This window comes from Exophiala dermatitidis, assembly GCF_000230625.1.
Source record: "Exophiala dermatitidis NIH/UT8656 unplaced genomic scaffold supercont1.9, whole genome shotgun sequence".
NCBI lineage: Eukaryota > Fungi > Ascomycota > Eurotiomycetes > Chaetothyriales > Herpotrichiellaceae > Exophiala > Exophiala dermatitidis.
The window spans coordinates 176796-203622 of NW_008751654.1; the positions used below are offsets into that span (position 1 = coordinate 176796).

The window sequence follows — 26827 nt, forward strand, 5'->3', positions numbered from 1 at the left end:
CACTTTTATGAGGCCGTCAATTCGCTGTCTTTCGTAGTGCTTCGCATTGCTTCGACTTCTTTGATCTTCAACTTTATCTTCCGCTTCCATCATCATTGTTGTAGACGGTCTTTTCTCACCCACGACCGGCTTGACGGTATAATACATACGCAGCGCCTCCCCGGGAAGCATTCAAGACTCGACGACAGTGTAATGCTCTCGATCACCACGAGCATAGACCGTCACATGATCCACTTCCAATCCGGCAGAATTGTATACAGCTCGCAGGACCAAATGCGCCAATAACATTTACTGAGGTTTTTCTCTTGGGTGGTTGCTTGAACTATATTGAAGTACAAAGATTGTCATCTACGGCGGCCGCAGAGATAGCAGACATAGCTACGCCAACGAAGTAGCACGGCGTGAAGATGCCGACTCTGTTGATTTCCAATTTCAATATTGCCTGTGCCGTCCTTGGCGGGTTCATCACCCTGTTTGGCCTGGTCAGCTATCTGTTTAAGGAGCGTTTCTACCTCTCCGAAGCATGTACGTGAGATGTGCACCCTTCTTCCATTCAAAACGACCGAAGAGCTGCAAGTGCTGACGCAGACTCACCGACAGTAATCTCTCTCGTCGCCGGGGTCATCTTCTCACCTCATGCCACCAACTTTGTCAAACCCCTCGAATATGCGGGTGGTTCGGTCGAGAATCTCGACTACATCACTCTCTACTTCACCCGCCTCGTCTTGGGGGTTCAGCTGGTTCTGGCCGGGGTCCAACTGCCCAGTCGGTACCTGAGGACTGAATGGAAGTCTCTTTCCCTCCTCCTGGGACCGGGCATGACCGTCATGTGGCTGTGCGCCAGCTTGATCATCTGGGCCATGGTCCCTCATCTTCACATTCTTCATGCACTGGCCTGCGGGGCCTGCGTCACCCCGACTGACCCCATCCTGTCCAACTCGATCGTTAAAGGCAAGTTCGCGGACAAAAACATCCCCAAGCCTCTGCAGAAAATCATCATTGCCGAATCCGGCGCCAATGACGGCCTCGGCTACCCTTTTCTGTTCCTCGCCCTGTATCTGATCAAATACACCCAGATGGGCGGCGCGGGACAATCGGGTGGCACGAGCAAGGCAATGGGCTACTGGTTTGGCGAGACATGGGGTTACACCATCCTCCTCAGCGTCGCCTACGGAGTGGCGGTGGGATGGATTGCGAAAGAACTTCTTCACCGGGCCGAGGAGAGGAAATTTGTCGACCGTGAGAGCTTCCTGGTGTTTGCCATCACCCTTGCGCTTTTCATCACCGGCACATGTGGCATGATAGGCTCGGATGATGTCTTGGCTTGTTTCGTGGCAGGGAACGCCTTTACATGGGACGACTGGTGAGTTGTGTTGGTCATGCTTCGCTGTTCGACTCTCTGACCGCGTGTGGCCCAGGTTCCGGATCGAAACGGCGGACGACTCTCTGCAACCGACCATCGACATGCTGCTCAACATTTCCGTCTTCCTTTGGTTCGGCGCCGTCTGTCCCTGGGCCAGCTTTCGATCCAACGACGTCATCCCCATCTGGCGACTGATCTTCCTGGGCATCTTGATCCTCCTGTTTCGCCGGCTTCCCGTCATCTTCGCCATGCACAAACACATCCGTGAGATCGAGGAAGTCCACCAGGCCGCGTTTGTCGGCTTCTTCGGCCCCATTGGCGTGTCGGCCATCTTCTATCTCTACGTCAGCCTCGACTTCCTGAACCAGATCACGGTCAATGGGGAAGTGCGGGAGGATGCTCGGCGGCTTGGGGACGTCATGCGTGTGGTGGTCTGGTTCTTAGCCATCTGCAGCATCGTGGTGCATGGACTTTCGGTGCCGTTGGGTAAACTCGGCTATCACCTGCCCAGGACCATGTCTCAAGCACTGAGCACCGAGAGAGATGAAGATGAGCCTGACTTGTCGATCCACCACCACCATCAAGCTGGGATCAACCTTCGTCGCAGGAAGAACTTGGGCAACTTGGGCCACAGCGACCATGCTCCCAGCACTGGACCATTTGCGATCGGCCGACGAAACGGCCAGCGGGGCGAGGGTGTGGAAACTCCACCGGAGCCTCATCGACCAGTCCACTTTATCGACACCCCACCGCCGGGGACGCAGACCCCTGTCGCGAGAGAGACGAGTGGAGAGGGCTCAGGAGTGGCTGAACAGCAGCATGCCGAAAGGGGCTATTCAATGTAGCATGAAAGAAGCCGAATGCAAAGGGGATATCGGGAGAAGTTGAGCTTTGTTGGTGCTCAAGATCTGGTTACTTCTGCAATGAACTTGGCTTGCGAGAACGGCCGTGAAAACTGTGATAGTCAAGGAGGTAACACTGCCTGGTAGTAGTACATAGTATAAGAGAGCCAATCACTCTAATACCTGGCTAGGTATTCTATACTGAGTCTTTTGCTTCACCACTCCCTTGGTAGTAGTACCTTGGCGGTTTCTTACCTTAACACGCAGCAGAGAGACAACAAACAGTTCGTTCCACAGCATCTGCCATTGAATGCAGGGCCGAGAATACTCCCGCTGGAAATCATTCCAACATAGGGTGAAGTTGAAGTTGGGCGGGAACATCTCCCTTGGCCTCGACCCTTTTCTTACCCCGCGGGGCTGAATTCCAGTCAATTGCGGCCAATGTCATTCACCACCTTGAATTCCAGTCACTGTAACAGCTGACTTCTCAATCTCCCTCCTTTTCCCATCCGGTTACTCACCCACCGCTGCACCTCATTGACAAGAAGCAATGTGGGCAGCTCGAGGGTAACGCTCACTTGCCGGAACTGACTGCCCGCCGAGACCCCAGTTCTCTTCATCCTCTTGGACCTCGACCACCCACCGAATTCACCAACGCGAGTTACCGCATTCCACAGTCTCCCACAGTCAATCTGCCTCGACTCCGAAGACTCTGGGATTTTGGCCTTCGATCAGGGCTTCGTGTAGCCATGGCGCAACCGCCGCATACCTCCAACGCCCGAGCCAGCGATGCCTCACGTGCAAGTCCGAGTCGGGCCAACTCCAACGGCGTAGCTGGAGTCAAGAGGAAGAGGACACCGGAGCAGAAATTTTATGCGGTCAAAGCGGGAAAGACGCCGGGAATCTACAACACATGGCCGGAATGTCTCAGTCAAGTCAAAGGACACAAGGGCGCCCAGTGTACGTGTTGTGTTGGGCTGGTCTCTTAGCCTGACGGGAATTCAAGATACAACATGTGCTAATTTCCATTTCAGACAAGGCTTTCCCGTCTGTTCAGGAAGCTCAGGCATTCATCGACGGCAAATTGCCGTCAAAGACCGCCTCCGCGAATCCGAAATACTATGCCGTGCAAAACGGAAAAGTCCCCGGCGTCTACACGGACTGGCCGCAAGCCCAAGCACAAATCCGTGGCGTCTCCAAGCCCAAATACAAGAAATTCGACACTCGAGCCGAAGCCGAAGCCTTCGTAGCGGCAGGAAAGACTCGACTCGAATCGGACCTCACTCCAGAGGAGGAAATCCGTCGGCTGATTGTCCGCAATTCAGCCCCTGGTCTACAGCTCAATGGCACGTTCGCGCCGACCGACAAAGACGGCAACCCTTACGACATTGCTCAGAGACCTCTACCGACAGGGGCGGAGGATGGGTATGATCCCAATATCACACTGGCCGCAGATGGCACGCTGGTGGACCGGACCGCAGAAGAGAAGAGCCGCACCAAGAAGATCATCAAGGAGAAGAGCCCGCCAGGAATGCTGCGAATCTACACGGACGGCTCGAGTTTGCGAAATGGCCAGGCCGGGGCGAGAGCTGGCGTCGGGGTGTATTTCGGACCCCAGGATCCAAAGTATGATAACCTCCCGCTTTCCCGATCCCGACGTGCTTTCAAACTCTCTCATGTCTTGCCTTCCAAGCCTCATCTCGTCTACACCATGGACTGGACGGAAAGGCGGCGAATATTGGAAGAACGCCATCTCGGTGACACCAAGAAACAAGCCGTGGGTGCGCCAGGCCAAGGCAGAGAGAGGATTGAGAGCGCGAGCACGAGCACGAGCCCGAGTGAGCACGAGAAAGCAAAGCTAACGAATTGGCGTTATAGAAATGTCTCCGAAGCTCTCAAAGGTAGCAAGCAGACCAACCAACGAGCCGAGCTGACCGCCATCCTACGAGCACTGGACATCGCGCCGCGACACCGCGACGTCACCATCTACACGGACAGCAAGTACGCCATTGATTGCGTGACCAATTGGTATCGCAACTGGCAGAGAAATGGCTGGTTGAATGCCAAGGGCAAGGCCGTGGAGAACAAGGATCTTGTCGTCGACATCCGCGACCGCATCGACGAGAGAGACGAGTTGAAGAAAGCCACGTTCTTCGTCTGGGTCAAGGGTCATCAGGACAACGCGGGCAACATTGCGGCTGACAAATTGGCCGTCGAAGGTGCCGCCATGGGTAGAGGCGTCGAGGACGAAGAAAAGGACGAAGGACGAGAGGCAGTAGAATATGCTGCGGAGGACGCCCCCAAGGGTAGAAGAAGTAGCACAAAAATCGGCACTGCTCAGGACGACGAAGATGACGAGACGAAGGCTGCATTCGAAGCCATGGAACGGGCCATGGACGGAGAGGATGATTGGGAATTCACGTGAGGTGCAAGATGCTGAAATTGGCTGGACCAGTCGCGTCATGCCGAACTATGTACGATGCCTTATGTTATGTCCATTCGAAGTTTCCCTGGTCTCAGCTTTGCTAGTATAATTCAGTGTTTAATTCTAGGCATGACACAATGAGTCCATGCCTACTAGCACCGCAAGCCTAGAGTCACGGGGATACCGCATGCAAAGCGGTGCCGATGCCCATCTGAATGGACCGCCATGTCTCTCTTGAATAGTGCTTGATGAAGGCACTCTAATCGCGTTGCAGTTGACGTTCGCAGGCCGTGTGAGGATAGATTCAAATACAGTGCTCTATGGTGCCAAGTCAGAATTGTTCAAGAATTCCGTCTTGTTGTGCCATCTCGCCATGCTGCCCAGTTGTTGAAGTCGGGTATAACGGGGTAGCGAAGTCGTGATGCTGCTGACAGTAACTTCTGTCTGAGCAAGGCGCTGTTATTGCAGCATAGAGCGAGGTCTAGCTGACTTGGAGCGGGAGATGTCCCGGCATCCTGTCTTCTCAGACATTGGTGTGCGTATAACCCTTCGCATCGGGATAACAGGTGAACAGATTGACATCGATCGGTGCCACGTTCATTTAAGCGAGCCATGGGGCATAGACCATCTCGGTTCTATATCGTGGATCGCGGTTTGTTTGCTTCATGCACTGCATCTTCTCCCACCCAATCCCATGGCTTGACCTCAGTTCTCCAACTTCAAAGTCAGGACGAGCAAAGTAATGTATGCAGCAATACTGAGAGCCGTCAAGGCAACGACGACGTTACCACTAGTTCTGAAGCGTTTCCTGCCGAGGCCGTCGTCGCCGATCTCGCTGAAGAACTGGCGATTGCCCTGTTGACGACGGTATGCGCTGACCAGCAGCACACCCGCGCCATAAACAGCAAACAGGGCGCCGATGGAGTAGAATTCCGAGGTGAAGATCTTGAGCACAATCAGGGCGAACGAAAACTGCGACAGGGAGGTGCGGATGTAGGCGCCCTCGAACGTCCGCTGCGCCGCCCGCACCTCGACCAGCTCGTCGTTGGTCAGCTCGACGGAGCGCGCCCGGTGCATCCGGAGCCGGAATTGGTCTTCGGCATGGCGTGACTGTGTGAGAAAGAAAGAGACGCGGGCATTAGTACCAGGAAGAGCAAGCTGTGAGCCCGGGCGGGCATGACATGGCGGCGGGGTTCAGTCGGGACTTACAGTAAACATGGTTCGGTCGGTGTCGCACTGGCAGATCAAGCTGCAGTTAAGCTAGCCTCTGCTTGCTCACATACTTGGTATTTGTGAATGTTTCGCTTGAGAGACCTGAGCCAGTAGAGGATGTGTACTGTAACTGCAGTGTGAAGAAGGTAATGTCTGCCACCGTCATAGTACTTGACCATGAGAACTGGTCGGTTGATCTCCGACTCGGAGGATACAATCAGTTTGTCCGATCCGGCCTTCCTCTCACGCCGGTTTAGCAGGCTGAGGTCTCGGCAGCTCGCTAGCCGAACAGCGACTAGTGCCATTCCAGGGCAGCAATCGATCATGGTCGTTCAAGTTTGCACAAAGTTGCCGCCGCACTGGCATGCTATGCTTTTCCTCCTACCACCTCCTACAGTGTAGTTGGTGCCTACCATTGCTCTATCGTTCTGCTCCAAGAGGGTGCTCTCACTCACTCCCTTGCTCCTACTCCACAGCTGATGTATCGGCCGCGTGGATCTAGATGGTTCGCCAAGTTGCTTTGCAAGATGTCCTAATTCCACTTTCAGTCCGTGCTCACAGCCGACATGGGTCCAATCCCAGGTATACCAGGGATGGCTACCCTAATAATGCATCTGCTTACAGACGAAAGCAGCCTATCACAAATGTCTGGACAGGGTAAGCGAGTTTGAACGGAGCGCCCAGTTATTCTAGAAGCCTTCTTGGAGGATCCGTGGTCCGCTTGTTCGGCGGCAGAGGATCGCCCAGGCCATGTCAACCCAGACATCGCTTGACACTAATCTGATGGATCAGCGATCCCATGCAGTGCACCACCACGGCAGGTACAGTATCTCCTCCTCCAGGCCTCCCTTTGAACCAAACTCGTCCTGCGAGAGATCAATGCTATCCACAACAATGATAGACGATAGGTGGAAACCCCGAAACCCAGTGATGGTGATGGCTGTCACTTGCACTTGCTGGGATGTCTCCACGAATTGAAGCTCCGTGGGCTGGACCTCTCGTCTGTCCTTCGCAGAGATCATGAGATTCGCCACCAGCCAAGACGAACTTGGAATGACTACCACACTTCGGACGGTTCCTACACTATCTGTATGGAAGCTACCATTCTCAAGTTCTTGTGTGCAGCGAATCTGGCTCATGTAAGACCCAAACAGCAAGTCCAAGTCATGCACAGAGCGGCATCGGCCTCGCTCCGACATATCAGTGTTGAACATGGTGGTTTTCTGACACTCTACGATAGTCAGGTCGTATGCACTTTTTCTACGCCTGGCCATACATGGCCGAATCCAACAACTAATTTCTAAAAAAAAATCCCCGCGATGGAAACTAACCGCAGACTGCGTGTCTTCAGAATCTTCCAGGGTTACATTCTCTGGTCAGGACGCTCAGGTCACCGGTGAACATAGCTGGGTCGGGAATATCTGGAGTCTAGCAAGGCTGCATGTTGATCAACTCTGTTCGAGTGGTGAGTCCACGTGGGCAACATATGCAGACCCAGTTGGTCCCGTATGTCCTGGGGCCATAGTTCTTGCGACACCACCGACAGACCACGTCGCCCATATGCGGACCACAAATGGTGCCCCGGGGGTATCAGGCGGGTACCCCAGGCGGACCTGGTGCGTTGCCCGGCCAGACTACAAACGCTGTCAAACTTGATCGAGGCAGCTACTCGGGTAGAGAGTGTCTGGTCGTTGAAGTACACGTGGGAGGGAAAGGGCTCCTGATTAGTCGAAACAACCTCTGCTAAGCTCTCCGGGCTTGGCACTTTTGGCGGCGCGGCGGAATTCCACCCGGTCTTCTTGGCACTCGATTCGGCCTGGCCCCTGTCCTGTCGCCCCAAACACTCGACTCTGGTTCGCTCCTGGGCTAAATCACGCCAGCTGGTCTGCCTTGTCCAGAAGCGCCAAGCCATCCATTCCAGCGCTCTACAAGCTTGGTACACTTGGCGAGTTGCTTCTGGTGTCTAGTGGTCAGAATATGCTTCCCGTTTGTCGGTTGAGATGGTGCCATCTGCTACATCGCGACGGTTTCTATCACATGAGAAGTATCCACCCTCCTTTTCGTCGAGGACCACTTGGGTCTGGTCTAGTTCGACGAGTATAGGGACCGCACAAGGCGTTGTTGCGACCATGGGGCGTCCACGTTGCGTCCACATTGGCGCTGAAGGGAGAAGAGAAAAAGACAACTTCTAGTCGCGTATCTGGCAATAAAAAGGGCGCTTCCCTCCCGTCGTTTCCTACTTCCCCAGCGTCGTCTCCTCGTGCCTCAACTGGACAAGATCCGACTGACCCAAAGGACAAGATGTATCTCCATCAGTTCGACTACCTCTTCGCCATCGGCACTATCTTTGCCTTCCTCGATGCCTGGAACATTGGTGCCAACGATGTCGCCAACTCGTTCGCGACCTCCGTGTCGTCGCGTTCCCTGACGTACATCCAAGCCATGTTTATTGGCTCCGTGATGGAATTCACAGGAAGGTATGAGGGTTGCAGTCATGCATCGCAGGCAAACCAAATATGTATCTGACATTTGGATACAGTATCGCTGTGGGCGCCCGTGTGTCAGACACCATCCGAACCAAGATCATAAAGGTCGACCTGTTTGAAGACAATCCCGCGCTGTTGATGTTGGGCATGGTGTGTGCCGTGGTCTCATCTTCCCTCTACTTGACATTTGCCACGAGATTTGGCATGCCTGTCTCGACCACACATTCCATCATGGGTGGTATCATCGGAATGGGCATTGCAGTGGTTGGCACGGACGGAATCCAGTGGTGGGGTGGAAATGTCAACTCGGGGGTGGTCCAAGTCTTCCTTGCCTGGGTCATTGCTCCTGTCCTTTCCGGCTGCTTTGGTTCCATCGTCTTCCTGATCACCAAGTATGGGGTTATGCTGCGGAAGAACCCGGTCTACAAGGCATTTATCACGATTCCCATCTACTTCGGCATCACGTCCGCCCTCCTCACCAGTAAGTGTGACCGGGTTCTCTGATTCTGTAAGAAGTGGGGCTAACATGTCTTCCCCTAGTGCTCATCGTCTGGAAGGGCGGCTCTTCCAGGATCAAGCTCAACAACAGCGAAACCATCGGCGTCATCTTTGGCGTGGGTATCGGTGTCGCCCTTCTTGTGACAGTCTTCTTCCTTCCGTGGCTGTACCGAGTCCTGCTCAAGGAAGATTGGCAGTTGAAATGGTATCACATTCCATTGGGTCCTCTGCTCCTCCGCCGGGGTGAAGCTCCTCCTCCCCCAGAAGGCCGTGGCGTGGTACAAGATTACTACCGTGGCCATCTGACCATGGAGGAACTTCAAGCCAAGCGTGCGGCCGCGCAAGCCAAGCTCCGGGACATCGAGCACGGTGGCGCCAGCGACAAGGAGGTCCACGCCTCGGACGACGCGATCCACTCGGACAGCGAAGCCACCACACCTCCCACTGGCAGTGTTGCCGAGCCTCACACATACTCGTTTATCGGGCCTCGCCCGGAAGGAAGCAACCTGCGGCCCGCAGTGATGTTTTGGTGGTTCAAACGCATCTTCTTCCATGGGGTCGAGAAGGACGTCATCAGCTTGCAGAACAAGCGCAACATCCTGACGGGTGATATCGAGGCGACCCACGCGCATGCCGCTCACTACGACAACAAAGCCGAGTACATGTATTCGTTCCTCCAGGTCATGACGGCGGCCACAGCCTCCTTTACCCACGGCGCCAACGATGTGTCCAAGTGAGTACTTGTTGTGATGGTTTCAAGCAGACCGCGTGACTAATTTTCTACACAGCGCTGTTGGACCGTATACCACCATCTACTACATCTGGGCCAACAATCAACTCAAATCCAAGACCCCTGTACCTTACTGGATTCTGTGGGTGTTAGCGTCCCGATGACTCTGATCGGCGGACTGACCATACTCTTCTAGGGCCTTTGGTGGTGGTGCTATAGTGATTGGTCTCTGGACCTACGGCTACAACATCATGCGCAATCTGGGTAACCGCATCACGCTCCACTCACCTTCGCGAGGTTTTTCCATGGAGTTGGGTTCCGCTGTCACGGTTATCATGGCCACCAGACTCAGTAAGTCCCACTGTCCGAGGGTTGATGAAGCTGTGTTTTTGCTAACTTGTTGTTCAGAGCTCCCCGTTTCGACCACTCAATGTATCTCGGGTGCCACCGTCGGTGTTGGTCTCTGCGCTGGAACATGGCGGACCATCAACTGGAGAATGGTGGCCTGGATCTACATGGGTTGGATCATCACGCTTCCCGTAACCGGTGTCATTTCCGGATGCATCATGGGCATCATCATCAACGCTCCACGCTGGGGTGTTGCATTGTAAACATGAACAATGCGGGTTGTGAAAAAGGAGATGGTTCTTGTTAGAAGGCTCGGATTCTGTCACCCTTTGGCTGCATGGGACGACGTGGGTGAGTTTGGTAGCGTTTGAGGGTCTGAAGAGCCGAGCAGAGTAGCACAGTGGATGTAGGGGATCAGCTGGGGGAATTCCACCATAAGCAATCAATTAATCATTACAATTATTCTCCCGTTTCACAACCGACAATGGATATTCGCCATCAGCGCAGAACTACATGGTAACTGCTGGCTGCATTCCAGCCAGCCATGCAGGACTTGGACTTGAGGCGGCGGCAAGATCTGGTTTGCTTCTGGGATGACTGTGATGATCTGAGTCTCGATCAACTCTCTGTATATTGTCAATTTATAGACGTTGTGCAGTTGAAGTTGAAAGACACAAGGCTGGGTGAAAGCGTTCCTTCAGATGCAGCCTTGTCCCTCTCACAACGAAAAGGAGAGTGAGTCGTTAGTACAGTAGTGCCAGTGCAGGGTTCGACTCCAACACCATGGACTCCAATTAATAAAATGTTGTATCGCTTTTCCATCCGGTTCGAGGCGAGACGCGATTCGATTTATTCGGCGGAGCATGCAGTGTCTGTTGACGCTGTCAAAACACTGGCAGCGAACTACGAATAGTACTTAGGTCTTGTTCGGGGCATCAACCGCCGAAAGTTGCCCAATTGGACTTGAACTTCAAAAGTTGGGGGGCTTACGGTAGTACCTATAGGGTAGAATCCCGGCCACGCTTTCGATTGTGGGGTGTCACGTCTGTCGCCCTGGTTGTCGGCTTTTGCTTTCAATCATGTCTGGACTCCCACCTGCAAGTATTTCCTTTGCACCCATTTGCCCCAGGTAGGTAATTGCTGGATTACTGGTTCTTCTGGAGATTTACACAAGGTCTGCTAGGGCGCAAGTTCAGTGGCGATTGAGCTATCACTATATTGGAGCAGTACCACTGTAGTAGCAGGTAATGCCCCAACTTATTAACTACTGTAGCAGCAAGTAGTAGGTCCAGGTGGACTCTGCACCCCACGGCCGAAGATGCCGTTTTCTGGTACCAATCGCGACGCTTGGATTTATTTAATTGTTAAACAACAGTGGCCCCGGCCCTCGTCACCCCCCAGAGTTCAATTCAAGTTCTGTACTTGAAGTTGTAGAATCTAGTAATAGATCTTTGTTGTTTTTCCACTGCTGTCTTCCGCTTCTGTTCTCTACTTGTTTCTTCTGGGCTGAGTGCTGGGTGGCGCGGAGATCTGGTCGTGGTCCATTTTTGCGCAAGCTAGATTACCTGCCACCAGCAGTGCCATATTGCAGCCATGTCGAAACTGATAGATTATGCCGAAGGTGAGTGAACCTCAATGCGCAACACCTTGCGCCATTCGTGATTGCATTACTCGAAGTACAGACGGTTCTTCGTTACTGACTTCTCATACAGTGCAGAAACATACGACGCGAGACTCGTGCTGGGTCATCCTCTACGGCTATGTCTGGGACGTGACGGATTTCCTGCCCGAACACCCTGGCGGCGCCAACATCATCCTCAAGCTCGCCGGCAAAGATGCCACCGAAGAATACGATCCCATCCACCCTCCGGGGACGCTCGAGGAGAATCTGCCCGAATCCGCGCGCATCGGACCCATCGACCCCAAGACGCTGCCGCAGCCCGTCCAGGCGGCCAAGGATGTCGGCCCAGAACCAAGTCCCGAGGTGGAAGTGCCGCTGGCGGCTCTGTTGAACATGGACGACATCGAGGCCGCGGCCACCAAGAAAATATCCAAAAAGGGCTGGGCCTACTACTACTCGGCCGCCGACGACCTGGTCAGCAAACACCTGAACAACACCGTCTACCGCCAGATCCTGTTGCGGCCGCGCGTCTTCATCAACTGCCGCGACTGCGACCTCAGCACGAGCTTTCTCGGCCATAAGCTCGACATCCCCATCTTTGTCGCCCCGGCAGCCATGGCCCGACTCGCCCATCCCGACGGCGAATGGGGCATTGCTCAAGCATGCAAAAAGTTTGGCACCATGCAGATCATCTCCAACAACGCCAGTATGACGCCCGAGCAGATCGTCAAAGACGCAGACCCGTCCCAGGTTTTCGGATGGCAGCTGTATGTGCAGACGGAGCGTAAAAAGTCGGAGGATATGTTGGCACGCATCAACAAGCTTGACGCCATCAAGTTTATCTGTCTTACCCTCGACGCACCGGTTCCGGGCAAACGAGAGCATGACGAACGAGGAAAGTTCGTCGCTGAGGACACAAGCCAAGCCATCAAAGATGCCGGTGGCCAGGAGCTGAAAGGAGGTGGTGGTATCGGGCAATCCTTATTCTTTGGCACCGATCCTACTTTGACCTGGACGGAAACCTTGCCTTGGTTGAAGAAACACACGAACAAACCCATCATCCTAAAAGGTCTGCAATGTCATGAAGACGCATACATTGCCAGCCAGCACACGCCCCAGGTGAAGGGTATTATACTTTCAAATCATGGTGGCAGAGCAGCAGACACGGCGCCGCCGGCCGTCCACACCCTGTTGGAAATCAGGAAATACTGCCCCGAGGTGTTCAGCAAGCTGGACGTGGTTGTCGATGGCGGCATCAAGAGAGGTACTGACGTGGTCAAGGCCCTGGCGCTAGGTGCAAAAGCCGTTGGCATCGGCCGCGCCGCATTGTTTGGTCTCGGAGCGGGTGGAATTCAAGGCGTTGAGAGAGTACCGGAGATCCTGAGGGATGAGACTGCTACAGCAACTCGGTTGCTGGGTGCGGCAAAGGTGACCGATCTTGGTCCGTTGCACATCAACACCAGAGCAGTGGAGAGGGACATTTATGATGGTCCCGCGAATCTCCCTGGCATTGAGGGAGCGATGAAGGGGCTGTGGACAAAAGCAAAGCTTTAATAGATGAGCAGAACTGTGTCCCTGGCATGGAATGGCGTAACTTTCGTTTGGATGTGTTTAGTGCGGAGCTGGTGGTGTATATAAGTCCCTCCACATTTCGGCCTCAAAATGCTTCTTGCCCAACCCCAGTGCCAAACCAGGTCCGTAGTTGATCAGCTTCAGATTTTGGTCCAGTGGCCCCATCCGAGCTGAAATAATGGGACAGTCTCATGTTCTCGTCAGCAGTGTCGTCTGGCCAGTCTGTTCTCGTTGCCGGCCCGCCTTTCTGCTCCAGCATGTCCTTGACAGTGCCCCAGCTGAACCTGCATTCGTTGCCAAAGCCCCAGACTGGATCGATCGCCGACTTCAGCCAGCTGACGCACCGGGCATCGGAAGGATACCCGGATCCCCAAGTCACGGGCTCCTCCTCCGACGACGACGACGGGTTCTGTTGGACGTACGCTTCTAGGAGAGCTTCGCAACTGACATCCCTCGTCACTTTGGCAACTACACTTGCGGCGCTGACGCAGGGGAAGAGACTGTCGGCCTTCTTTTCCACTGTGATCTTGATGGTGGGGAAGATCTGACTTAACCTCCTCTGATAGACTTCAGGCTTCCCGATGGTGTCGACGTAGATTTCCGTCACATTGACCCCTCTATCGAGGACTCCGCGGATCAGCTCCACGGTGGCATCCATGGCCTGGGCGTTGAGATTGTAACATCCGCCGTTCTTCAACATGCCTGCGCCAATGTCCTGGGCGCTGAGGGATTTAATGGCCCAGCCGGATGATTTGAATAGATCCGTCTCGGCCGTGCATACTGCTTTCATCAGGTTTGCTCGGAATGCCGGTGTCAAAACTTTAGAATCGTCGAAATGGTATGCAGTGGCCAGAAGAGACTGCTGAAGTTCCACTGGGAGGTAATAGACCCCATACACCATGGGTCCGATGACGGGACCTCGACCGGCTTCGTCCACGCCTAACACGCACGGCGTTCCTGATTCAGATTTATTGCCCTCGCGGGTAACGTCAATACCTGCTGGCACTTCGCTGTAGTGCGCGTAGGAGCGGCCGAGAAGTAGGTCCTCTTGATGGATTTGGACAGATGGCGGCACAAACACGGCGGATGCAGCAATTTCTTCTTCCATGGTGGCCAGCCAAGATTGTTGTGTGTTGAGCTGGCTGAGTGATGTCTGCTTATAATAGTAGAGAGGGACAACTTTGAGTCGTGGAGTTCAAGTTTCAGTGCCTTTGCAAGGCTGCGCCCACAACATACATTGTAGTACCAATAACTGCAGACGCGACGGGACGCGACCGGCGGACGCGTCCAAATGGCGTTTCAAAAGTGAGACGCCCCGCCGTAGCACTTTGCCGAACGAGGTTAGAATCATGCCACCACACTAACCCAATACGTCCACCGCGACAACAACCGATCGCATCGTGAGTTTGAACAACTTGGACATGGACCATTCCATATCGCTGCGCCCATTTTTGGACTTTGCTGCACGGTGTTCTACTCCTCTTGAACTCCTCTCGGTTTTGGGTTCTATCGGCGCCCGTCATGGCCCCTCGTGTTGCGCCCCGCCGCCAGCGCGATAATGTGGACTACTCCGCGATTGGAAAACTGGGAAGGTAAGAAACCTGTGCTTTCAATGAGGAACAGACGGCTAAAGGACCCAGACGTACAGGAGTCACGTTGGAACAACGGCCCCTCGACGCCAACGGAATGGAAGAGATCTCGGGCATGTTCTCTTCCCCGCGCAAGCAGTCTCCGTTGAAGAAAATGACGACCATGGAAAATGTGGACGAGACGAGTCCATCGCCGGAAGCGCATGAAGAAAGTGTTAACAGAACCAGTACGTTACGACCCTTACCCTCTTTGGTGGAAACTCATCCCCGCCGAAAAGCCGACTTCGGCCTCATGGAGAATCCGGAGACGAAATTGACACGCTCATAGACTTGAATCCTACTCCGTTACGAACTCCTGCATCTCGCGGATCGACCAGGAGAAGATCGGTGCTTCCCCCGCGATCGACGTCGCCCAAGAAGACCGGTATCAGTGGCACAGCTAGGAAGAGTGACGGGGTTGACATTTTTTCCACGAGCAAACACGCGTTGTCGGATGATCTTGAAGACCGAGAAAACACGCCCGAGCCGACACCGAGTAGGAACGAGCAGTCACGGAGGATCACTACTAGCCCGGCTAAGACACCGTTGAGAGACATCGATGCGAACGGTGTCAATTCTGCGCCGAGGTCTCGGCGGAGACTGACTGACATTGAACAAGAGCACTATGAGGAGAATCCTGAACCAGCAGAAAACGGCGCACCCGAAGTGGCTGAACCAACATTGGAAGCTGTGGAAGTTGCGCATGAAATTCAGGATTTTGTGGCCCCATTTGGGGATGACGACTATCACGATGACGGCCACGACGAAGCCACGGAAAACGAAAGCAATGAACAGTCTGCAGGGCTTGGTACTGCATTGGACGAAACTGATGATCAGGAGGCCAACCAAACATTTGAACCAGAACGATCTGAACCTCCATCAATACAAAATCAGGCGAATTCTAGGAGAAAGAGAAAGTCAGATGTTATCGACGGACCTCAGCCCTCGCCTACCACGACTAAGAAACGCAGGGGGGGAAGGCCCCCTGCTTCAGAGAAGCGAAAGGAGAGGGAAACGTCCAAGAGCAAGCTACCCTCGTCGAAAGCAAAAGCAAAGCCACCGCCAAAGCCCGGCAACCCAGACGTTGGGATGTCTTCTCGTCAACAGCAGGAACTCGATGAAGTCATTGCCAAGGTGAGGGCGCGACCAGACCCTCCGAGATCATTGTACATTCTCCGCCGAGAAACGCCTGCCGACGATACCGTGACGCACACGAGAAGCGGCCGTGTAAGCATCAAGCCATTGGCATACTGGCGAAATGAGAGATGTGTTTACGGCGGTAGCCCTAACCATGCCAGCTTGGATGAAAATGCCCGATTCCCTCTGAACAGTATCAAAGAGATTGTCCGGACTGAGGAATTGGACATGGCCATGAAAAAGAAGCAAGGCAAGAGGAAGACAAAGAAGACCGGCCGAAAAGCCGCAAGCCGCCAACCTACGGCAGAGGCCTCAGAGATATCGGATTCGGACACGGAAATGGACGAAGACCCAGCCCATGATCCCCATGCCGAACCCTGGGAAACAGAGACGGGCACCTTACGTGGCCTTGTCTCGGTATGGGATCAAGACGAGCAAGCTCCTCTGGAAGAAGAAGAGGAGGTGGAAATTGCGCATGCGCCTGGAGCCATCAAGGTCCGCGATGTCAAAGGCTCCAGTCTGCACGAAGGGCCGACTTTTAGATATGCCAAATTGCTCAGCACCAACTTTTTTGGTACGGGACTGGTGGAGTTGCCTCCTGGCGGAGTCAAGCGGCCGAAGAACAGCCGAAGAATGCACATGAGTTTCTTTGTTGTCAAAGGACGAGTCACGGTCACGGTAGGCCCGGTCGATGGTGAAGCATCTGGAAGTATGAGCCGGTTCAGTATTGGCAAAGGGGGATTTTGGCAGGTTCCAAGAGGTAAGTCTTTGTTCGGAGTGAGACTTGTCCGCCATGGCAAGAGATAGAGTTGACTCGGAACCACAGGTAACCAGTACTCGATTGCAAACGAACTTGACAAGACGGCGCGTATTTTCTTCAGCCAAGGGTGTGAGACCTCATTCCAGGAGGAAGGATCTTGAGTGACTTGGGGACCACAATGCCTGCGGAATTGATACTTGGACAGACCCGGTTGCATGGTTTGTTTGGTGATATGGGCTCCGACCCATTATCATGATGATCATAATGATAATGAATGGGCATGTCGGATCAAGTCCGCTTTTGTAAATATGTCGTATGACGGTTTTGGTTGTCTAGCTTGTGAGATTGCGGATTCAGTACTACAGATGAGTACGTGTGGACCGAAGTCGAACAGATGAATGTCATGATCTCGCTCTTGCGATCATCCGTTGTTTGCCTGTCTGTCATTTACCGGAGAATCCAGCAGAATGCCGTTGGGCCCCCTACAAAGCTTGTGGCTGGAATGAGCATCTAACGTAATATCGACAGCTTGACGCAATATTGACGAAGCAGGTCGTACTGCCCATGGGACGAAAAGAAAAAGAAGAGATTTGGTCGCTCTCGTCGCTCCCGGGGCGCTTCAGATGGTTGCAGGATGGAGGCATTAAACAATGCAATCCTGGAATGACCGTCCAGGAGTGCTGGTCGACAGATGATTTCTTTTCTTCGGCACTTGGACACGAGCAGAGCCAGCAGTTGCTATGGTGCAGTGTTCAAAGTTGCAACAAGTTGCAATCATGGCTCTGACTGTAAATGATAACACCGTGTACCACCGGCGTATTCTTCATATCTCCTCCATATCCTCATCCAGATCATCTAGAGGCGGGAAGTCTCCGACCTCGACCTTCTCGGGCCTGGAAAAGACACCAAACTTGTCGCCACATTGGAATATTCGTTTGGTCGTCTGCGTTCTATCCTCTGCTTCAACTTTCACACTGCCGTCGTTCCGCCCGACCGGTTCGTCCAGCTCGACGCCGACCCAGACACAGCCGGCCTCCTTGATACCTCCCAGCCCGGGAATCTCGCCGACGAATCTGACCACCCCTCTCCGTCCGTCGTCGTGGCTTACCCTACACCTTAATCCTTCCTTGATGCCACGCGCCGTGATCTCGGCTTGATCGTGCCTTCGCCGCTCTTCCGCCTGTTCTTCAGGGGATTTGAGGTTGGGGTTGAACCGGCCTAGTTTCTGCTTCCGTTTCCAGGCAAGCACGCTGTCCTCTAGTTTCTCGTACTGCGATTCGGGCATTTGGTATTTCTCGACCGACGACAGGTCCGAGAAGTTGAACGTCTGGCGCACGTTCGGTGGCCGACTGTCGAGGACTTCGATCTCCGAGCCCCGCCGTAGGCCGTACCTTGGGTCGCCGACAAGGGACGAGTCCTCGGCCAACGTGATCCACGACCCATCCGCCCTTCTGGTCCGCAGTGTCTGCGAACTCGTCGGTATTCCCGTGACGGGCTCGAGTTTCGCCTTCAACTGTTCGACCGTCCACGAGGGAGTGATGCGGCGCTCAGCAGCCAGTAGAGGAGCGGCAGTAGGGTTGGTGTCGTTGGGCACAATGATTTGCACAGCGATGTCCGCCGGTGCTGACGCCGACATTTTGACTATCGTGCTCTAGGGAAACTTGCTAACAAACCAGCACGAGTAGGTGGAAACAGAAAAGCAAAGACGGCTGCGTGGTCTTTAAGGGAGTACAATCCTTCAATGTTTGCGATGCCACTGGCAGTAGTGGACAATTGGGTAACCACATATACTGTAATGTTGTTACTAGTGCTACTAGTCGTACGCGATTATGCCCAAACTTAATGCAGTGTAATAAACTGCTTGGCCGCGTTCAAGCACGAATAAAATAATGACCTTGGCCAATTGCGCGTCACTGGCACTGCAATAACAACCTCTACTTTGAGCCGCACAGCAGCTTCAAATGATACCTTCAACATCACCATAGACAAGACCAGCGACTACCAATGTTTGCGTATCCCGCGCCCTGCCAAACAAAGTCTAAGCGACGATCTATCCATAAAATGCAGCACTGCTGTTGATCGCATCACCGTTGTTCATTGTGACATCGTACCATCACCATACCACCACCACCGTTCGCTGCACACAGAATATCAGTTTGTGCCATCCTCATCTTGCCGCCACCACTACTGCATATTGGCGGCAATGGACTGCCCTCTGCAACCACAGCTAGTTCGACATCGTGCAGGCCCGGCTCAGCTGTGGCGATGGGGATACTGTTGGCGTTGAATTTGGTTGTTCATACGATCTTGGATCAGTCATGGAAATCAAGCGGGGTTTCCGCCAACCGATGCCTCATGATTTTCCCCGTGGCCGAGCGTGGTATAACCTTGACAAAAACCACCCCTCCCGTGAGTCTTTTGTATGAGATCAACCTGCCGGCCACAAATTCCTGAACCGTTTCGACTGTCAGCGGCTTCCGTTCGTCATCATCTTCAGCCATTCTGACGGGGCTCCGGACGATGTACGCACGTGGTCGTGTGACTGGAAGCCCTGCTTGATCTGTTTCAGTGATGCCAACGATAGCCACGTCGAGGATCATGGGGTGTTCCAGTAAGACCGTCTCAAGTTCTGTGGGTGAAACCTGCCAACCGTTGACTTTCATCACCTCTTTGATTCGGCCTTCATAAAACACTTTATTGTCGACAACAAAGACACGGTCGCCGGTGCGATAGTACCCTTCCGAGTCGAATGCTGCCCGGGTCTCGTCAGGATTGTCAAGATACCCGGTAAACAACACGGGCGACTTGACCAGGGCTTCTGCAAGCTTCCCATCCTGGGAAACCACAGTACCGTTGTCATCCACCAGCTTCAGCTCGACATTGGGTAGAAGCCGTCCAACACTTCCGGAGGTGTCCTTTTCGTTCCAGCCGAACAACGTGTGCCAACCTGCCTCAGTTGTACCCCAGCATTGGGCGACGACGGCATTTGGTGCTAGGACGTCATATAGCTTGGTCTGGACATTGACTGTCATCTGCGCACCAGCGCAGATGATGTAACGGAGGCTCTCAAGGAGAGAATGGGCCGCCACAGGCAGCTGGTTCAGCGAGGCAACGATCGGAGGAACGAGCGGCACGTCCGTGATGTGGTGATTGTGCACCGCATGCAGGAAATCCTGGAGCACGAACCTCGGCAGAAAGTAGGTCGGGATCCCCAGACGGAGAGGTAGGATCATGGCCAGGGGCGATGTGAATGCGTGGAAGACAGGGAGACAAATAAGCTGTGAAGGCTATCAAGTGTGTCAGCTCTAATCCGTCCGACAGTGGGGTCCATGGACAGGTGATGTACCTGGTAAGGCCTGGCGTTGAATTGACACTCCAACAATGCACTTTGTGCTACAATTGAACGATGTGGAACCATAGCAGCCTTTGGGAGGCCAGTTGTCCCACTGGTCATGGAATATACCGCGATCCGGTCTTGATCAGCTTGAGCATCATCGAAGGACCCATGCCAATCGCTTTCTCCGTTTAGCAGCAGTGTCTGCCAGTCCCGAATTTCCTGCAAAGGTGCCCCCTCCGGCAGGCCAACGACGAAGATATTGCATTGAGGCACACCGCATTCCGAAGCAGCTTGCATGATTGGATGGACACAGCTGCCTTGGACAAAAATTAACTTTGGCTTGGTGAGTTGGAAATGCCGGACAAGCTCGGAAGCATTGTAGGCAGGATTGGTTCCAGAAACGCAAGCGCCGGTCCCGATTATCCCTAACCAAATCAACGGGTACCAGATCTATCAGATGGCCCCAGATGGCCCAGGTTAGCCGGGTTACACAATAGCTTGTGGAACTTGGGAGCTAGCGGCAGCCCTGTCCGAACGACTCGCACCAGAGGTGTACTCACGTTGTTGAATGCATGTAGGCACACACAATCCCCCTCTTTCAACCCCAGCTCTTTCAGGCCTTTGATCAGACGACGAACGACATGCAGTGCTCGCAGGGCTGAGATGGATCTTGACGGGTCTGTTGCATCGATGAAAATCTGCAATATGGCAACTTAGTCAGCTTCTATCCGACCGTGACAAGTTCACGCAGCTTACCGGCTGGTCATTGTCATATCGACCAAGATTAGCGAATGCAAAAGTCAGGATATCTGTGATCGGAATCGGCGTCGACTTGCTCGGCTTCCAGACTGCATGAGGGGGAGCCGACGACGTGGGCAAAGACATTGTGTAACCTGGGCTCCTTCGAGACAGCTGCCAGAAGTGTATGGCTGGACAGGTGGGCGGCTGCAGGTCAGGTAAGACAGAGAATGCAGGGAACACGCCTTTGTGAGGCCGGATGCTAAGGAACCACGGATCAAGTGTAGGTATTTGTGAGAGGAGACGGGTCGGATGGATGTGGGAAGAAAGAAAGCCACAGTAGCAGGTGGGTGAAATCAGCGAAGGCTATGAGGCAGTACGGGTAAAGACTGAGCTATTGGAGTGAGCAAGGTATGTCCCTCAGTTGTTGACTGAAGCAGTAAGGATGTGGTGGTGGTGAAGAACTGGAACATGACTACAATGAGAGTCAGTACTAGACTCTACTGCTGCCATGTCAGCTGCCCAGGTGTGCAAACAGACTGCCTCACTAGTGCTGGCGGTGCAGTGCCAGTGGTCCCAGTTGGAAATGGTAGGTAGCCACCACTCAACTGCCCTGCGCGCCATGCACTGCAGTGCAGCAACCTGAATGTCACTGGCAGCATACTACTACTACTATTACTGAAACTGGCCTCGGCCGTGGTTCAACTTCAGGCTGCGGGTGCAGGCAGAGAAGCAGAGCCTTACAACTCCTGGGGGTGGTAGATAGTACGAGGTAAGGCAGCCTGAGGGCGAGCTGAGACAATGCGAGCGGGCAGCTTGATGGCGAATCTCGACTCGAGCGGAGACTGCTCCCTGCTATTCCTGCTGCGGTTCTTGCTCGATTTCGAATTCGATGTCGGCCCCGTTCACTGCAATCGGCTTCGAGTTGAGGCTGCGGGCGGCTGGAACCTGTTGTTCTGACAGCGGCTAACATTAGTCAAGTCGGCCATCCCGGCCAGAATATGATACTCCAGCAAGATCAGAATGAGGATAGGTATACCTCTGGGTCTCAAGCACCTCAGCTGTGGCTCCCAATCAATTGGCCACCGCTGGCAGAGGCCAGGATGGACTGTGCGAAGCGGGCCTGCCGCTCATGACAATATGATGATGCTCGCGTCCGCATATCATATGAGGTTCTGATTGACCGCATTCAGCCATTCAAGAGTATCGATTCACTGCATGGACAGATATAGAAGAGGGGAGGAGCAGGGTGGAAAGCGCAGTTACCTGCAATGAGGTCCACGGTACTAGTACTATATCATTTCTTCTTGCCTGCTACTCCCACTGCACTGGCACCTGGTACGGTGCCATTCACTACCTACCAGTGCAGTGCACGTTCAACTTGAAGTTCCTCAAATGGTCGAGTGACGACCACTACGACTGCCCTACTCTTCCTACACCGGCAACACCTCATCCCATCATTAACTCGAGTTCTCACACCTTCACTGTCTTTGTGTCTCCCGCCTTCTTTCGCACACTCGCTGCAGCTGCGGTATTTCGCTTGCCTTCGAATCAGTTGCCAGTGCTGCTGGCTCATTTTCTGTCATCCTTCGGCTTCGGCTGCATGATTTCTCATTGCCCACGTTTTCGAGTCACCCTCAGCTGCCTTTGCTGCATTTTCTTCGCCTCCTCTTCCGGTCACCACGACTACCTCTTCTCGTTGCCTCCGACCCCTCTTCTCCATTCGGCATCTCCTATGTAATATCCTCCATCGATCGCTATTCTGTCCTCGAGTTCCTGTCCGCGTTGACCTCCCCTCGCCGTCGACCGAGAATAAACCAAAATTCCTTGCTGCGCACTCTCAGTTCCTGGAGGACACGAGCAAAGTTACACTTGGCGGACAGCGCCTTTGACACCAGGCAGTTAATTCTCTTTCAGTTGAGGGAAGAACTGTCATCTGTAAGTGGCGCCTCCTGCTCACTCTGCTCAGACCACATGCCCTTGGTCAATGCTCCCTTCAGCTTTGCGCCACGGGTAAACAATGTCCATGGCTCAGCTGGCTCAACAAAACTTCACTTTTTCCTAATATCAAACAACTAGCCTCGTGTGGTCAATCCAATACTGACCAAACCAACTGGAACAGTAAGCCCAGCATGTCGCTGACTACGTTGCCTCTCGGCTCTGGAGCCCGTTGCATCACCGCTGAGCCTACCGCTGTGCCATACAATCCAGAACCAGCAGTCAATTCCACAGCCAATGTTCTCAAGCATACTTTACCCGGTGATCTTGGATGCCATCCTCGCTTCTCTGAGAGCACAGAGCGAGAGAATGCCTTCCCGGGCCCTGCGGACCCAGATTCAGCAAGAGGCAAGCAAGTACAAGCTGATGCGTCCTCGGCCAGAAGTGCCTCATCTCTTGTGCTCGAGAAACATCCGATCCCCGAGATAGCAATGGAAGACAAGAAGTACAACCGCGTACTAAGGAATCTGCGTTGGACGATCCTTTCTGTCTACCGCCGCCTCAACTTGATGGTCTTAGCTGCCAATGTCATTGCCATGATTGTACTCGCTGTTCGGCATGAACTCATTTCCATGTCACCCGAGTCTGCGGCTACAGCTGTGTCGATCAACTTGACTGTCGCGGTTCTGATTCGACAGGAGATGGTCATCAACGCACTCTTTTGGACGTTCGGTAAATGTCCCAAATGGCTCCCTTTATCTATTCGTCGGATGGCTGCCAAGATATATCACCTTGGTGGCGTTCACAGCGGTGCAGGGATGTCGGCAGTCCTTTGGTTTGCTTTCTTCAACATTGCCATTGTCCGGGTTTTACGTGACAGGGCAGTCCACACGCATCAGACTGTCATTCCAGTCATCACTGTCATCCTTGACATCTTGCTGCTTTCCATCATTGTCACCGCTCACCCTGCTGTTCGCACAAGGATGCACAACATGTTCGAGATGGTGCATCGCTTCGGAGGATGGACGGCCGTCGCTCTGTTCTGGATCCAGTTCGGGCTGCTTGCTGATGAACGGGGCCACGACCCAGCGGCCAATGTTAGCCTCCAAGAGGCTATTGCATACAGTCCTGTATTCTGGACTCTGGTCGTGACCACGGTTTCCCTTGCTCTCCCTTGGGTTTGGCTCAGAAAGGTCCCAGTCCATGCAGAACCTCTATCTGACCATGCAGTTCGTCTCCACTTCACACATACCAACCTTCCTCTCTGTGCCGCCCCTCGAATCTCGGACAGCCCACTCGTGGAATGGCATGCATTTGCAGGCATTCCAGAAGAAGATGGCCAGGGGTTTTCTGTGCTTGTCTCAAAAGCTGGCGACTGGACTTCACGACTTATCAAATCCCCGCCAACTAAGCTGTGGGTCCGAGGAATACCTGCCATGGGTGTCCTCCATGTGGCTCCCATCTTTAAGAGGATGGTCCTGGTTGCCACAGGCTCCGGTATAGGCCCTATATTGTCGCTCTTGTGCAAGGGAGATGTATCCTGTCGCATATTATGGTCGACTCCAGACCCTGAGGTCACGTATTCGACCTCAGTGATTGAGCATGTCCGTCGTGCCGATCCTGAAGCCATCATCATCAACACCACTGCTGCCGGGCGACCTAACCTCGTCAGGCTGACCTACGAGATGTATGTCTCGTCCGGCGCAGAGGCTGTGTTTATCATTTCCAACCCCAGGGTCACGAGAAACGTGGTGTATGCTCTTGAATCCCGCGGAGTCCCAATCTTCGCACCAATCTTTGACTCTTGACTTGATGCAACTGGCAAGGATTCCACTTGTCCGAACCTTTGTGTACATATGTGTACCTCATTCAAATGTAACCTCCGGCTGAGATTATTGAGTTACTCCCCTCGGCGTGCAATTGCTCTCTCGACATTGCAACTGTATTTCGAAGGCTACTTATGGAGCTTCTGAGGAGCAGGGCACGCGGTGGCGGCCGGCCGGGGGCAAAAAGTGGCGTTGTACGGTCGGGTCATGCGGCACAAAATTGCTGGAGAGGGAACCTGAGATCACGATGCGACATGGTATCCCAGCACGTCTTATCGCAGCAGTGGAAGTAGCTAGCCGGGCATGAACAAGTAGATGTAATATTAATTGACCACAAGAAGAAAAGTTGCTTTAAAAACCCTCTGAGGCGTCAAAGCACTGTGCGCATATTAGTAGCACGGGAGACGATATATATCGACGTGATGTCAGTGTCGGTCGTTGTGCGATGTCGAGGATGCCACGACAGCATTAGCCGCCGATGCCACGGGTGTCATTCAAGTTGTGGTGGCATGATTGCAGTGTGCAGGGTTGCACCGCCAGGAGGCGTGGAACCTGTACGGCGGCCTCATGTGGTGGCGCGTTCTATGCTACGATGGTTAGGGCTTCTGTCACACGAGTTGTAGAGACCGGTCGTCCATACCGTAAAAGGGGAAAGGGGCAGATGGAACACCGGCACCAGAACACTTGAGAGATCCGGACCTGCGACGTACTAGAGAAATGGAGCAGTTGCAGGACTCCGATCTTGGTCCTACTAGTATTGGGCGGAGATTCCAGTTCACCAGCATCTGATACCTAGGTATCGATCTGCCATTTAATCAAATTGACTTGCCTTACCAACACTGTAAATAGTCTACTCATCACTCATCTGCAAATAGCCAACGGCCATCGCCCCGCATGGCCTGCTGATATCTTCTTTCCACTTCCTCCCTTTCCCTCATTCTGGTCTTTTCGCGATTCTCATTGTCCTCCTGCGTTCCAGGCATGTCTGTGTTCCAGTACCCAGGGGGACTCTGCGGACGGTCGACGGTTGTCGTGGTCATTTGCCCACACTTATCGGCGTGTCGCTTCGTCCGTGCTTCCAATAAGAGCTTGTCCTTTTCCAATCGAGTCAAGTTTCGTATCTTGGCGTCGGCGCCAGGCCCGAAAAATTCCGCCAGCAGGTCGTCTTCTGATACATCTTTGTCTGGAGAAACAGTTGCGGCCAAGACTGGCAAGTTATTACCACAACATTGCCCACGGCCACGAACGACATCGTCGTAGGCACGGTCTTGGTCTCCAGTATAGGCCGGATTAGTCTTGAAATGCGTCAGATTCAGACGGTGGACAGGCCTGGAGCGGAAGGGCTCCTCGTCTTCTGATGGTGGTGGCGGTGGCTTCGGCGGTAACATTGAATGCCCCTTCACCGGGCTTCTGCTCGCCGATGTAGCTCGTCGAGAGTTGTTTTGGTCCCGTACATTCAACGGTGTGCGAGCGGGAGTTGCATGTCCGGTTACAGGGCGTGGAAGGAGTGGAGTGGCGGGAGGAGGGCCAGAGAGCAAATCCTGCAACCGGCGGGAGGCCGAGCCGTCCCGATCTCCTTCGGCGTCGTCCTCCATGACTGGATCAGGACTGCTTCGGTTATGGTCTTCACCATCCTCCGTGAAAGCTGGGATGGCTATTGCGACCCTACTAGCATCGCTGAGCCTCTTAGGCGGTGGGCCACTTTTGGCTGGCCGAGCATTTGCTGAGATTTCCCGTAATGGCCGTTGTGCGTCGGGGGTCTTGCTACGAGGCCGCTTCCGAGACACCGAAGCAGGCGTCGTGGCCTCGACATCGTCCGAGGAGACCATCGGTGATGAGATCTGGGGGTTCTGTAGTCGCCATTTTCTCTCCTTGGCCTGGACCAGGCGGAGCTTCGACTTTAGATGGTCGATTTCGGCTTGCTTTTCTGCATTCTGAGTGAACAACTGCTCCAACTGAGATGGTGCGGGCGCATCCCTGTTCGAACGCGCCTGATGCAAGTCTTCCACTTCGCGCTTTAGGCGTTGGTTCTCTTGCTTAAGGCGCTCAAGCGCTTCGTTGCTCTCCTGGACGCGACGTTGAAGCTCTTCGCTCTGAGAAAGGGCCTGGATCAATGTGGCCGTGAGCGATTGTGGTATGCTCATTTCCCGATAGTTTACTGAGGCCCTACTGCCATGGACCAGGTAGTGATGGTAATGATACTGGTTGTAGTAACCAATACTATACCGTAGTATGTGAAGCCGACAGCGGGCAACTCGCGTCGCGGTCCAAGTTGATCAAGGTGCCATTGGTGGACTCGGAGGACGCGTTGGCCGGCATAACATCGGCTGCAGTGTCGGTAAGGCTGAGCTACTAGTACAAGGCTG

General features: G+C 53.8%; 10 protein-coding genes across 10 annotated transcripts; 5 read left to right on the plus strand and 5 right to left on the minus strand.

Moving 5' to 3' along the window:
- Window positions 1-407: 407 nt before the first annotated feature.
- HMPREF1120_09240 (CPA1 family monovalent cation:H+ antiporter) lies at window positions 408-2208 on the plus strand (the record flags this gene model as incomplete). Its single annotated transcript, XM_009163519.1, has 3 exons — window positions 408-525; window positions 601-1363; window positions 1419-2208. The coding sequence occupies 3 exons, from the start codon at window positions 408-410 to the stop codon at window positions 2206-2208; spliced, it is 1671 nt and encodes a 556-aa protein (XP_009161767.1).
- Window positions 2209-4238: 2030 nt separating this feature from the next.
- Window positions 4239-6044, minus strand: HMPREF1120_09241 (uncharacterized protein). The gene is made up of 2 exons (XM_009163520.1): window positions 5840-6044; window positions 4239-5740 (listed from the first exon to the last, which is right to left on the minus strand). The coding sequence occupies exons 1-2, from the start codon at window positions 5846-5848 to the stop codon at window positions 5336-5338; spliced, it is 414 nt and encodes a 137-aa protein (XP_009161768.1). The 5' UTR covers window positions 5849-6044; the 3' UTR covers window positions 4239-5335.
- Window positions 6045-6215: 171 nt separating this feature from the next.
- On the plus strand, window positions 6216-10363 carry HMPREF1120_09242 (phosphate-repressible phosphate permease). The gene is made up of 7 exons (XM_009163521.1): window positions 6216-6981; window positions 7083-8319; window positions 8382-8809; window positions 8869-9559; window positions 9615-9698; window positions 9753-9907; window positions 9965-10363. Exons 2-7 carry the CDS (start codon window positions 8144-8146, stop codon window positions 10165-10167), a joined length of 1737 nt encoding a protein of 578 aa, XP_009161769.1. The 5' UTR covers window positions 6216-6981; window positions 7083-8143; the 3' UTR covers window positions 10168-10363.
- Window positions 10364-11282: 919 nt separating this feature from the next.
- Window positions 11283-13375, plus strand: HMPREF1120_09243 (L-lactate dehydrogenase (cytochrome)). The gene is made up of 2 exons (XM_009163522.1): window positions 11283-11525; window positions 11617-13375. Exons 1-2 carry the CDS (start codon window positions 11498-11500, stop codon window positions 13077-13079), a joined length of 1491 nt encoding a protein of 496 aa, XP_009161770.1. The 5' UTR covers window positions 11283-11497; the 3' UTR covers window positions 13080-13375.
- Window positions 11307-14326, minus strand: HMPREF1120_09244 (ribonuclease H2 subunit A). Its single transcript, XM_009163523.1, has one exon. The coding sequence runs from the start codon at window positions 14203-14205 to the stop codon at window positions 13183-13185; it is 1023 nt and encodes a 340-aa protein (XP_009161771.1). The 5' UTR covers window positions 14206-14326; the 3' UTR covers window positions 11307-13182.
- Window positions 14327-14414: 88 nt separating this feature from the next.
- Window positions 14415-17209, plus strand: HMPREF1120_09245 (uncharacterized protein). The gene is made up of 4 exons (XM_009163524.1): window positions 14415-14689; window positions 14738-14913; window positions 15015-16622; window positions 16689-17209. The coding sequence occupies exons 1-4, from the start codon at window positions 14619-14621 to the stop codon at window positions 16781-16783; spliced, it is 1950 nt and encodes a 649-aa protein (XP_009161772.1). The 5' UTR covers window positions 14415-14618; the 3' UTR covers window positions 16784-17209.
- On the minus strand, window positions 15424-18447 carry HMPREF1120_09246 (adenosinetriphosphatase). Its single transcript, XM_009163525.1, has one exon. It carries the CDS (start codon window positions 18256-18258, stop codon window positions 17446-17448), a length of 813 nt encoding a protein of 270 aa, XP_009161773.1. The 5' UTR covers window positions 18259-18447; the 3' UTR covers window positions 15424-17445.
- Window positions 18448-18536: 89 nt separating this feature from the next.
- On the plus strand, window positions 18537-24821 carry HMPREF1120_09247 (uncharacterized protein). The gene is made up of 2 exons (XM_009163526.1): window positions 18537-22635; window positions 22820-24821. Exon 2 carries the CDS (start codon window positions 22830-22832, stop codon window positions 24441-24443), a length of 1614 nt encoding a protein of 537 aa, XP_009161774.1. The 5' UTR covers window positions 18537-22635; window positions 22820-22829; the 3' UTR covers window positions 24444-24821.
- Window positions 18903-20844, minus strand: HMPREF1120_09248 (4-coumarate-CoA ligase; the record flags this gene model as incomplete). Its single annotated transcript, XM_009163527.1, has 4 exons — window positions 18903-19909; window positions 19969-20409; window positions 20520-20657; window positions 20716-20844. The coding sequence occupies 4 exons, from the start codon at window positions 20842-20844 to the stop codon at window positions 18935-18937; spliced, it is 1683 nt and encodes a 560-aa protein (XP_009161775.1). The 3' UTR covers window positions 18903-18934.
- HMPREF1120_09249 (uncharacterized protein) lies at window positions 21943-26748 on the minus strand. The gene is made up of 2 exons (XM_009163528.1): window positions 25102-26748; window positions 21943-25048 (listed from the first exon to the last, which is right to left on the minus strand). The coding sequence occupies exon 1, from the start codon at window positions 26603-26605 to the stop codon at window positions 25319-25321; it is 1287 nt and encodes a 428-aa protein (XP_009161776.1). The 5' UTR covers window positions 26606-26748; the 3' UTR covers window positions 21943-25048; window positions 25102-25318.
- Between the last annotated feature and the right edge of the window lie 79 nt (window positions 26749-26827).